Raw genomic sequence first — 13321 nt, 5'->3', positions numbered from 1 at the left:
AAAGCTCATTATAAAACCTTCCATTGAAAAAGTCGGTTATGAATCACCATCGTTTTTACAACGTATTCATGGTGATATTTGTGGACCAATACACCCTCCAAGTGGGCCATTTAGATATTTTATGGTTTTGGTGGATGCATCTTGTAGATGGTCTCACGTATGCTTATTATCTACGCGAAATGTTGCATTTGCGCGTTTGCTAGCACAAATTATTAAACTCCGAGCACATTTCCCTGATTATCCCATTAAAAATATAAGAATGGATAATGCCGGAGAATTTACATCAAAAAGTTTTGATGAGTATTGTGCAGCACTGGGAATAACTGTCGAGCACCCAGTAGCATACGTTCACACTCAAAATGGACTGGCGGAATCTCTGATTAAACGCGTCCAAATAATTGCTCGTACTTTGCTGATGAGATCGAAACTCACTAGTGCAGCATGGGGCCATGCAGTATTGCATGCATCAGCACTGATTAAATTACGCCCCACTGCTTATCATATGCATTCCCCAATGCAATTGGCATTAGGCTTTGAGCCCGATATTTCGCACCTTCGCACATTTGGTTGCGCTGTGCAAGTGCCAATTCCTCCTCCTCAGAGGACTAAAATGGGTCCCCAACGCCGACTTGGCATATACGTTGGGTTTGATTCACCATCGATTATTAGGTTCTTGGAACCAATGACGGGTGATTTATTTACCGCTAGATTTGCGGATTGTCATTTTGATGAGACAATATTTATACCGATTGGAAAGGATATTCAGAATATCCGTGATAATGATAAACAAAAACCAATCGAGAATCTCACATGGTGTGAGCAACATTTATCTCATCTAGACCCACGTACCTCTGAATGTGAAAATGAGATCCATAGAATCATTCATTTACAAAATATTGCCAATAGACTTCCTGATGCATTTAATGATGCCAGTAAAGTTACGAAGTCTTATATTCCAGCTGTGAATGTTCCAGCTAGGATCGATGTTCCTCAAGAACATGCGAAAATGAATGATGATCCCCCACGACAAAAACGGGGTAGACCTATTGGATCAAAGGATGTTATTCCTAGAAAAAGAAAAGGGAAAATCGATGAACCCTCAAACCTAGTGGTTCCTAGTGAGAATGCTTCAGATGAATCTGTTGAGCCTGATATCGAAAAAACGATATCAAATCCCGGGAATACCGAGAATCCCATAAGTTATTGCAATGAAATATGGGATAGAAATGAGATAATCATCGATAATATCTTTGCATTCTCAGTTGCACAAGAAATAATGTACGATGATTATGATAGTGAACCGCGTTCCATAATGGAATGCCGCCAAAGAAATGATTGGCCTAAGTGGGAGGAAGCAATAAAATCTGAACTGGCTTCCCTAGAAAAACGGAAAGTATTCGGGCAAATCGTTCAAACTCCGGATAATGTAAAGCCCGTTGGGTATAAATGGGTATTTGTCCGTAAGAGAAACGAGAACAATGAAATTGTACGATATAAAGCTCGCCTTGTAGCTCAAGGTTTCTCCCAGCGACCTGGGATTGATTATGATGAGACGTATTCACCAGTGATGGATACGATCACTTTCCGTTTTCTTATCAATATGGTCGTCCAAGAGGGACTGGACATGCGTCTAATGGACGTTGTAACGGCATATCTATACGGTTCACTAGATTCTGATATTTATATGAAAATTCCCGATGGATTTAAAATGCCAAACTCTGGCGCTCCTCGTGAGCTGCACTCAATTAAACTGCAAAGATCATTGTATGGTCTAAAGCAATCTGGTCGCATGTGGTATCATAAATTGAGTGAATACCTTATCAGGGAAGGTTATAAAAATGATCCTATTTGCCCATGCGTTTTTATTAAACGATCAGAAACCGGATTTGCTATTATTGCGGTTTATGTAGATGACATGAACCTCATTGGCACTCCTGAAGAGTTGGCCAATGCAGCTGAATATTTAAAGAAAGAGTTTGAGGTCAAAGACCTTGGAAAAACCAAACTCTGTCTTGGTATTGAGCTTGAGCATAAAAATAACGGCATACTTATACACCAATCTGCATATACTAAACGAGTGCTCAAAAGGTTTAATATGGAAAATTCTAATTCATTGAGCACCCCTATGGTTGTGCGCAATTTAGATCCTGAAAAGGATCCGTTCCGACCTAAAGAATTTAATGAAGAGATACTTGGCCCAGAAGTGCCGTATCTAAATGCTATCGGAGCGTTAATGTATTTAGCACAATGCACTCGACCTGATATCGCTTTTGCGGTAAATGTGCTTGCAAGATACAGTTCTGAGCCAACCCGGAGACACTGGAATGGTGTTAAACATATTTTTCGTTATCTCCGTGGTACTGCGGATTTGGGATTATTCTATTCGAAAAATAAAACTAACCAAGGGTTAGTTGGTTATGCCGATGCGGGATATAGATCTGACCCGCACAAAGCTCGCTCACAAACTGGATATTTGTTTTGTTATAATGGTGCGGGTATATCTTGGCGATCTACCAAACAGACATTGGTGGCCACCTCCTCAAATCATTCTGAAATAATAGCACTATATGAGGCTGGCAGAGAATGTGTTTGGTTAAGATCGGTCATATCACATATACGAAATTCCTGCCAATTAAATCCAGTTACAAATACGCCCACTATCATTTATGAAGATAATGCTGCTTGTATAGCACAAACAAGAGGCGGATATATAAAGGGTGATAGGACCAAACACATATCACCAAAGTTCTTTCATACACACGAGCTTCAGAAGAATGGAGAAATTGATGTCCAACAAATTTGCTCGTGTGACAATCTTGCTGATTTATTTACAAAGTCCTTACCGACTTCTACATTTGAGAAATTGGTATACAATATTGGAATGCGAAGAGCCAATATGAAGCAAGATTGACGTCCCACCTCACAAATTATATTGCTCATTTCAGGGGGAGCAATGGTGCACTGCACTCTTTTTCCCTTATGACTGGTTTTGTCCCACAGGGTTTTTCCAGCAAAGGTTTTTAACGAGGCAGCTTATGCACACGACTTGTATTTGAGACGATACAATTATGCTACGTCCAAGGGGGAGTGTTATATCTACATGGACTCAAGCAACCAATAAAATGGCTCCTTTGCATGTGATACAATGGCTTTGCACGTGATTGCATGATGTGCATACATGGGACTTCTAGATATGTCCGTAGCATTTTAGCAAATTAGATTAGTACATGTATTTGTATACGTGGAAGTTTTATACTCCCTAATGATGTATATAAATAGATGATTAATTCAATGAAGAAACACACTTCTTCCAAAATACAGTAGCTAAAGTCCTTACAGTAAATACACACTTTACATCTTTCAATTTCATCTGTAGCTTTCGTATAATATATATTTTGTAGTTTGCATAATTACAATATACATAATATATTTCGTTTATATACACATATATATATCTTCGATTTACTTTATAACATTTTCCTAAATTTAAAGTTTTCCTAAATCCTAAATCGTAAATCGTAAAATTTACGATTTAGAGAAAACTTTAATTTATTATATTATTTATGATAAACTTGTGATAATTACAGTTTTTGTCCCAATATTATATACCATTTTTTATTTTGGTCCTTAAACTGGAAATGCCCCCAAGTGGAGGTCAATTTGTAATATCTGAAAATCCACCTCCCTAGGCTCCAACAGTTCTGAAAATTGCAGAATCACCCCTATACTTATTCCATCTTTCTACCCCTCAACTCAAATTGCAAATTTGACCCCAAAGTGCATCACTCTTTCAATATCCAAAACCTTATGATTTACGATACGATTCAATTCATTCATATCTACGTCGATTCAAATGTTAAAATAAATCTTAAATATCAACAAATCGATCAATTTTTACGATTTTTGGTCCCTATTTTGCATCGCACGCGCTGTCATTCAGGTAGCCTTTAACGGAAGAAAGAAAATTAAATCCTAATTAATCAGCTTTCTTTAACACAGAAAGGAGTTTGTATTTTGACAATCATTTGTGCACCAGCGAATTCCCTTGTTTCTAAGGGAGTGGACCCCACACCACCCTCCATAGACAACTTCAAATCGTCACTTCCCATTGCCACATTCGACACAAATTTTACCTAATCGTAAAAAAAAGATAAAAAAATGCACCCTAAAAATCGATATAATATATATCACACGAATTCATCAGCTTAGTTTTTTTGAGAAGGAACGAAATTTATCGTGTTACCATTTGATGTGCGACAAAATATTTCGTCAGCCTCCAATAATTCTTCACGCATATATACTCCAAGTCCTGAGAATATAATACACGTTGTTTTAATTTAATTATTTATTTATTTAAAAAAAAATAAACAAATTTTTATTGGAACATAATAACTTACTTGACATGAAGATCTACCGGGGAGAAAAATGTCAGCTGATTTTGTTTGCTTTGTGGATTTACGGTTGTCGTGATTTTCATTCTTCAGCAGCAAATGACTCTTCCCAGTTAGGATTGATTCAATACATTTACGAGCTAAACCAACTTCACCACCTATCGAAATATACAAATTTCAATTTATTTATTTAAAAAAAAATGAAAATCGACAAAAGATAAAAGAGACTGTGAAAAAATGGCGTATGGCCCCTTATTCGTTTAATGTGATCTTCATATAACGCATACTCATCTTCCATAGTGCAGATTTGAGAACACTGCCGCGACAAATATAAATTACGACACGATACTTATTACATTATAAATTTAATCCATTTAAACTGAAAAAAAAAGAAAAAAAACATTACCAGTTGTTGCCTTTTCTGATAAAGAATTGCTAAGGCATTCTGCAAATCCTCCAAATCCTGCACGTTTTTCACTTTCGTATTATTCATCGCCTCAAATTGAACAAGTCAATTCTCTTTTACGGCAATCCCAGTTTGATTATCGGACAAGATTTCCATGTCATCATAGAACACGACAACATGAGCAGATCTGCAGTCAATGTATTTCCACTAAGTAATAAGAAAATTTAGTTGAAAATTACTGCAAGAAAAGAAAATGATAAACGTTTCTGTAAACCGAAGAGAAACAACAGCCAATTTCATCTTCCCCATATATCACCCACAACAATAATGTATGGAGCGAGGTTAAGTCCGGAAGTATAGTCCGTTACATATAATGGGACTCGAAAGAAGCAGAAAGGAAAAAAAAAAAAAAAAAAAAAAAAGGGAAAAGAAAATGTGAATCGGAGCCACACACGAATGACAAACCAGGTAGGAAAAACAGAGCAGTACCATTGAAATAAAATCTTCCGAATATCACAAGAAAAACAAATGCGATGCCTAAAATCAACAAATCATAAACTGAAGGGAAAAATCCTGGCGCGGAAAATGAAACTTCAGATTAAATATCGAAGATTGCTTTCAGATTTTCATACAGCACCATGCGTGGCGTGGTGCCGTTGTTACCTCATTAACTCAAATAACTTATGCCGAAGTTTCATTCCAGAAAGAGACAACACATAAAAGCACTTACATAAGCTGAACAAGACATGACCATTCCACTAATGAAAATAAAACTATAATGATAAAAGCAAGTACATAATTATAAATAACAGATGAAGCTTTATCGTCATACCAATCCTTCTTCGTAAACGGAGCAACCCTAAATAATGGATTGCAAAAATTTAATGAAAGAACAAGAGGTATTACATAAAATGGAAAAATACATAAAATAATGTTCTAAAAGATCGTTGATACTCCCGCTTTCTTCTTACCTATGTGCTTCTCCCGGAAATCCTCGTGTGGTCTGTATCAACCGAGGAAAGGAAAATAAAGAGTTCAAACACGACAACTTCCTATTTCATTCAAAAAAAATAAAACCTTTATGTCACACGCACGAGAAAGGGGGAGAAATGCACAGACTTAAATGTTATCAAGAACAAAATACACAGCTACTTGATATATATATATATATATATATATATATATATATATATATATATATATATATATATATATATATATATATATATATATATATATATATATATATATATATGTATATGTACGATTTCAAAAGTAATTTTCTGGTAAATTAAAAAAATTAAAAGTAATTCAAGAATGTAGAAATTAGAATCACCACACCCAAAGACCAAAACTCAAAAAGAAAGTCGCAAAGTAATTTCATATATATATTGTTTCACTTCTTCTCAACTTTCTTTACACCTTGACAATGTTCCATATTCTCTTGATGCAATGATTCCATATACAACTTGATATTCCCAACATCGTCATCCGATTCCGGATAAGGTTCCGGTTTGAAGAGCTTCCACATTCCAATGGGATGTCGACTCCGATTCCGATTCCCGTTCCCAACTACAACGTCTCCACAAAACCTCCCGTACATCCTCTCACATTCCGGATACGGCTTCACATACATATTATAAAACCTCAATCTACTCATCTTAACCAAGTTTCTCAAACCTACTTCATCTCCAAGCCCGTCGCTCGACCTCAAATATTCAATCACATTAAACCGAGGAACAATCTGTTTTTCGAAATTCACCCCTAAATACTCCGGAACTTCAACAATGCATCGAATGTCAAACTTCATCGTATTAACCAAAAACGCAATCTTTTTCTCGATATCACCCACTTCGTAAAGAATCACCCTTGGCTCCTTCCACAACACCGTGAACGCGTCTCTATATATCAGCCCGTGTTTTCTCAAGCAATTGATTCTCAGCTTCGCTTCGTACCCTGCCCTAAATTCCCCGTTTCGAAAAATTTGATCTTTAATCGCTGCCCTGCATTTTAAAGTCCTTAGCATTTCTACACAATGTGAGAGCTCCCCGTTTTCGAGCCCAAGAACTTTCGGTTCTCTGACAACCTCTCTTCTAACCTCATTCGGCGAAAAGCCCAAATGTCGAAATTCGTCGAGTAAGGGTTTCAATCTGTTTTGCACCCCAGATGCTAGAATTCCGGGAAATGAACAGAATATTCTGTCGATTTCTCCTCTGTGAACTCCAATTTTCGTCAACAAATCGACTTTGTTTCGAATTTCGGCCTCGTTTAATATGATTGACCTAGGTGAGGTTTCTAAAACCCTAGAAATTGTGCCCTCGGTAAACCCTAAACCCTTGAAATTGCTCACGTACCTGAAAACATCGTCCGGCTTTACCCCAAATTTCCTGGAAGTTTCGAGAATATTCCTAATTGCCATTCCACACTCGACGATTGCTTCGCAGCTTTATAATTCCCAATTAGCCACAACTTCGAAGAGAGAAGACCTAATTTTCAAAATCAAGGGAGATAATTGATCCTTTAATTCTCCATTAGGGGCCTTTTGGGGGCGATTTTCTCACCTGTTTTTCGAATTATACAGGGATCGTCTTCTTCTTCGCCCTTCAGCTGGCACTGCTAATCGCACCCCCAAAATGATGGCTGTGTTTTTTTTTTTTTTTTTTTTCTTCTAATTAATTTAGAAAATAAATTAAATAATAGTACCTCTTTGACCAAATTATATGAAGCCCAGCCCAATAACTTTTCTAGGCCCATCTAATTTATTTTAATGAAAAATCATTTATGTAACATAAATAAAGTATTCTATGAGTGAGAAGAATTCGAAATGTATAGTGATATTTGTCTTTTAGTGAAAATATTGTTTGTTGTAGCAATCGAATCACGTTCGAAAGAAATAAATAAAACATTTTTTTTTGGATTTTTTTCTTTAAAACTTAACAAAAATGAATTCATTGTAGCAATATTTATGGTATTTCACTTATTAAAGTCAATAACTATTTAATTATTTAGTGATATTCTCTATAAATATCGATAAAAGAATTCAAACGCACTATCCTCGAGCTCGACCCCTTGTAAACGTTTAGTATATCATTTAAACCTTCGACCCCCAATCATAAATTCCTGGTTCCACCACTGTATACATGTGGGTCAAAATTATCAACCCAACTATATTGGTCAGTTAATTATCACTTATCGACGAAAATAAATAGGTCGGTTAATCGATAAAACCGACCAATGCCCAGCCCGATTCTGGCACTGAATATTTCTAATCGGTATTTCAAATGGGCCCATTATGGGCCAACACCAACTAGGCTTTCGGCAACTTTCAGCATTTGATTTCGACGTTTCTAACTTTTTTTTAAATTGGATGTAATCTCTTTAACTATTTCAAGACTATTTTTTAAATATTTTATAATGAGATATTTATGATAGTGGTGGCAAAAAAAAAAAAAATATATATATAAAATGATACACATGTTTATTTTTTATTTTTTTTGGTAATGCAGGAATCCGCAGCCAACCATATAGGTGCACTGGGTAAACCTACGAAATACGAAATGATACACATGTTTAGTTAAGCAAGTTGATGGTTATACTAATTTACATAATTGGACACTCATCACTGTCGAGATATTAAAAGTATTATTATCTCGGTTTTTGTTCACAAAGATACGAACCACATACAATATATGAATATATATATTCTGCAGGGGTCCCCCACTTTGACGAATTTACAAATCAACCCCTCAAAAGAAAACCCTAATCAGGAGCCGCAATCATATCCCTATTGCGCTGCTCAATGGGAATCCGCCTTTTCCAATCCCACCTATTACTAAATTACTAATTTTAAAATGCATCCATGATTATTTAATCATTACAAATTCATAATTAATCAAATAAGTTAATCAAAAATATTCTTGAAATTTGTAATTTTGAAATCATTCACTTCAAATTCTTTAGATTCAAATAATCTAAAAAATTAATACTCCATTGGTATCTAATTAAGTGTCGTTTATCAGCTTTCAATTACATGATTTTTTAAAATGTTAATTTATATATCTTGATTTTAAAAAAAATGTTAAATTAATATTGTAAAGTGACAATTTTTTTTTCAAATGACAGATATTATAGAATAAAGAGAGTACTAGTTTATGGGACAAATTGTTAGTCAATAACCCTACATTAAAATATATATATATTTAAAAAAATTCAAATATTTAAGTAAATAATCTAAAAATCTCACCTACCAAGACTAAAATTGAATTATTTTAATTTTAGTTAATCAATTAGTAAATCAAGTGTTTTGATTGAGGGGTGGCACAGATATTCATGAAATAATAAAAGGACAAAAGTGACAATAAAAAAAAATAAAAAAAATCTTGACAGTGGTTTATTTGCATTGGTAAGCAGATTCTCCAATCAATCAATTAATCACGCACATACACCCTCACTGCGTGAAGATATCCACTCGTATAAGTAGTCAGCAAGAGGGTTTCGCAGAGGGGAGGAGTCCGTCTGTGTTAGTGAAGATACACCAATACGACGGCGTTTCAGTCGAGATGGAATTGAACAACGGCGCGGCGGCGGAGCTACCGGAATCCATGTCCTCTGTTCTTCCCGGATGGTTTTCGGAAATCAGTCCAATGTGGCCTGGTAATTAGTTTTTTTTTTTCCTTCACATTTTTTGTGCACGTAGAGAAACTGATTCGTCTCTGTGTGTAAACTTTTATATATGTTTTATTTTTATTTTTTGGTTTTGGTTAATTAATTTTATTTTTTGGTTCTGTGTGTGAACTTCTATATATATGTTGATTGTTTCAATATTTTCTTTGGTGTTCGTGGATGAATTTAATAGAAATCTAGGGTTTAAACGGTGGGAGGTTTTTTCCTCTTCAATTTTAAGCTTAAATTTGTGGCATGTTTTCAAGAAAAGATTTTTATTTAGAGTACGAATGACGTATTATATAAAATACACTTTATATATATATTTATATATAATGCTATTTCCTGACAGATCAGAATGAAAGAGCTCTTTCTGTTTATTTGTGTCTATAGATATACGTTATCAAGAAATGAATAAACAAATTGGAATCAACTTTTCACCCGTAACGATTTTTCGTTATTTTTCCTGATAAGTGCAGAGTTTGTGTATGTGAAATTAGATATACTCGTGTTAGTTCCAAAACAGGGCAATGTGTGTATATATCACTTCCAATGGAAAAACTTGTTGCAGTTGTTGTTATCTAATCATCATCAATCTGCTTGTTTTTCGTTTCAATTTTCATAATCGGAAGTTGATTAAGCAATTCCTCTTAGCTATATGGTTTTTTATATAGAGATGTTTCCGGTTCTCGTTGTTTGCATTATCTGGCTCAGTTCAGGAACTATGTGAGATTATTTATTACAATTGTTTTTCGGAAATCATGCAGGAGAAGCACACTCGTTGAAAGTAGAGAAAATATTATTTCAGGGAAAATCCGATTACCAGAATGTCATAGTTTTTCAGGTCCGTGATGCTTTCGATAGTAAATTATCTTCATCGTCAGTTTTTTTTCCTCTGTAGCCACTGTGTGTGGGTGTGGGTGTGGGTGTGGGTGTGGGTGTGGGTGTGGGTGTGGGTGTGGGTGTGGGTGTGTGTGTGGGTGTGGGTGTGGGTGTGGGTGTGTGTGTGTGTGTGTGTGTGTGTGCGCTGAAAGCGTAACTTCTCTGCTATTTTTTCTGCTGCAGTCATCTACTTACGGGAAGGTTCTTGTCTTGGATGGTGTAATTCAACTCACAGAGAGGGATGAATGTGCTTATCAAGAAATGATCACTCACCTCCCACTCTGCTCGATTCCTAACCCAAAAAAGGTATCTTTCACTAAGTGAACATCCCAAAAACAATTTAGGACATCTTCCGAACCCCGATTCTACAGAATAATAGAAGTCAAAAGAAAATATATAGGCACAATTTAAGCGAACCGAATAAAAGAAGTTCGTATCTCGATCCGTAATAAGTTCTTTGTTTTTCCGTATGGTCGGGATGTGAGGAAACACCAGCCATTGAACTATCACTTATCGTATGTTTAACTGTACGACGGTCAGAGATAAGAATCATAATCGAGAGAAACTGGCCTTTTGGATTTTTTCTACATTTGCCACTTTCTGTAAATTGCTTATGCACTCACTTTTAGAAAGTCTGGTTCTGTATAATGCAAAGGAATTTTTTATTTGTCGGTTAATTATCGTACCTTAGTGTGAGGTCTGAATTTCGAAATATATTTTTTCAGGTTTTGGTAATTGGAGGTGGAGACGGTGGTGTGTTGCGTGAAGTTTCACGTCACGCCTCTGTTGAGAAGATAGACATTTGTGAGATCGATAAGATGGTTGTTGACGTGAGTTATTCCAATACTTACATATACATACAAACCCTCTTTTTTTCATTTTTTTTAAGATACATTTAAAGCTTGGATAACTAATCGCGTCGAGTCTTTTTTCCAGGTTTCTAAGGAATTCTTCCCAAAGGTAGCTGTTGGGTATGAAGACCCTCGAGTGACACTACACATTGGAGATGGTATAATCTACTAATACTCTTTCTTTATTTATTTTAAATCTTTTATTCTCGTTTACTAAATCGTGCAATTCGAATTTCATTTTTGCAGGAGTTGCGTTTCTCAAGGCTGTGCCCGAGGGAACTTACGATGCAGTTATCGTAGATTCTTCTGACCCAATAGGTATAACATATCTAACCTCAATAGAATTGCAGTTTCAACTACTTTTATAGTTCGATTTCAAAATTTTGAAATGTTTCGTATATTGCAACAATAACTCAGGTCCAGCACAAGAGCTGTTTGAAAAACCCTTCTTTCAGTCGGTAGCCAAAGCTCTCCGCCCGGGTGGAGTTATCTGCACTCAAGCCGAAAGCATTTGGCTTCACATGCACATAATCGAAGACATAGTCTCGAACTGCCGCCAGATCTTCAAAGGCTCCGTTAATTACGCTTGGACCACTGTTCCCACATACCCTAGGTATGTATCATTATAACAACTTCTCCTCCACCGTGTGCGTTTTTTCAACTTTTTTTTATAATGAACCGAACAATTGTAATTTTTGCAGCGGTGTTATTGGATTCATGCTTTGTTCGACCGAGGGCCCCGCGGTTGACTTCAAGAACCCGATTAACAGAATAGATGACGATGAAAGTCACGTCAAAACAAACGGACCGTTGAAATTCTACAACTCCGAGGTACACACCGTCTTTTATAGTAAATTTCATTTTTTTTTTTTTGCACTTTCGCGTTTTACGTGTGTTGTGATAAGTGATAACCGCCGCTGTCATTTTGCTGTGTGTATTTTTCTTGCAGATTCATTCTGCAGCTTTCTGTTTGCCTTCATTTGCCAGAAAGGTGATTGAGTCTAAAGCTAATTGAAGTGATTCTGGTGCTTATGTGGAATTTAAGCTTTGTTTGTTTTAGTTACTTAATTGAAGTACCAATTTCCATGCATTGAGTACAAGCCTCTATTTTTTGTTAGAATTGGAAGATTTTTTATTTGGTGGTTCACAAGACTAGAGATGAACCTTTATTTTTGTCTTGAGATGAAATTTGTCTGAACTTCAAATGTTTTTTTGTGATATGATTTTGGTTCCTTTCCTTTGTCTAGAGATAAATGCAATCTTGTATTTGGTAACATCAGTTATTACTATTGAATGTGTTTTAATTATATATAATCACATTAGTTGTAAAGATCAATTTAATATATATATATATATATATATATATATATATATATATATATATATATATATATATATATATATGTATACAGTATATATATATTGCAGAGTGCAGAGGAGTCATGGGAAATTGAGAAGCATGAAACGGCATATTCTTTTCCCAGAAAAGTTGAAAAGCATGTGTGTGGGGCTCTGAGTAATCTGATCATTTTTTTTTTACGCAAACGTAACGTGATATTTGACCATAAGCGAAAATAAACAAAAACAACAACAAAAGATAGTGTCTGTAGTTGGGCCCAAATGATTTATTCATTGAATTTCGGCCCAATCTTGATTTCGTCACGTCACACTCATTTACTAAGTTCGATTTAACAAAGACGCTTCTAGACTTTCATCTTAACCGCCCATTTTCAGTCTTTTTGTACCTCCGTGTTTTCTCTCTGTCTTCTTTCGGTGACTTCTGAGTCAAACACAACCTACTATGGCTGATCTTAACTCTCAGGTGGCTTCTCCACCGATAACCGTTTAACTCTATAAATACAGTATGGAGGGTTGAAATTGTTACTATATTTTGTCTCTTATCTCTTATATATAAATTAGTATATATATGTAATCCTTAAGCGGCATTCCCATATATTATTCACTGTAATAGTTTATTCCATTTTAGTGTTGTAAGAACCTATGCTATATTCAAACTGAGTACCCAACAAGAAGACTTGAAAATGTATTAGGTAGATTGTATTTTAATTTAACGGTCCGAATTTAGAAAAAAAATGAAAAAAGTATTTCAAATGATTTTATGTACGAGA

The 13321-nt window shown here is 35.4% G+C and overlaps 2 protein-coding genes across 7 annotated transcripts; one reads left to right on the top strand and one right to left on the bottom strand.

Moving 5' to 3' along the window:
* Nucleotides 1-3828: 3828 nt before the first annotated feature.
* On the bottom strand, nt 3829-7458 carry LOC105951146 (Mitochondrial transcription termination factor family protein). Of its 6 annotated transcripts, XM_088826955.1 has the most exons (6): nt 6220-7458; nt 5769-5849; nt 4798-4984; nt 4398-4549; nt 4244-4309; nt 3829-4133 (listed from the first exon to the last, which is right to left on the bottom strand). In XM_088826955.1, exons 1-2 carry the CDS (start codon nt 7214-7216, stop codon nt 5833-5835), a joined length of 1014 nt encoding a protein of 337 aa, XP_088683081.1. In that variant the 5' UTR covers nt 7217-7458; the 3' UTR covers nt 3829-4133; nt 4244-4309; nt 4398-4549; nt 4798-4984; nt 5769-5832. The 6 variants fall into 6 exon arrangements, with proteins under 6 accessions (XP_088683081.1, XP_088683078.1, XP_088683077.1 ...); XM_088826952.1 differs by lacking the exon at nt 5769-5849 and having other exon boundaries at nt 6220-7399; XM_088826951.1 differs by lacking the exon at nt 5769-5849 and having other exon boundaries at nt 3966-4133; nt 4398-4707; nt 6220-7357.
* A 1833-nt stretch (nt 7459-9291) lies between these two features.
* SPDS1 (spermidine synthase) lies at nt 9292-12446 on the top strand. Its single transcript, XM_012989364.2, has 9 exons — nt 9292-9450; nt 10227-10303; nt 10525-10647; nt 11067-11171; nt 11278-11350; nt 11439-11510; nt 11610-11805; nt 11894-12023; nt 12142-12446. Exons 1-9 carry the CDS (start codon nt 9357-9359, stop codon nt 12205-12207), a joined length of 936 nt encoding a protein of 311 aa, XP_012844818.2. The 5' UTR covers nt 9292-9356; the 3' UTR covers nt 12208-12446.
* Nucleotides 12447-13321: the final 875 nt, after the last annotated feature.

Source organism: Erythranthe guttata, chromosome 12 (genome assembly GCF_056151865.1).
Source record: "Erythranthe guttata isolate IM_541 chromosome 12, IM_541, whole genome shotgun sequence".
NCBI classification, from domain to species: domain Eukaryota; kingdom Viridiplantae; phylum Streptophyta; class Magnoliopsida; order Lamiales; family Phrymaceae; genus Erythranthe; species Erythranthe guttata.
The sequence above is the reverse complement of the archived record's forward strand: the minus strand, read 5'-3'. Positions and strand labels throughout refer to the sequence as shown.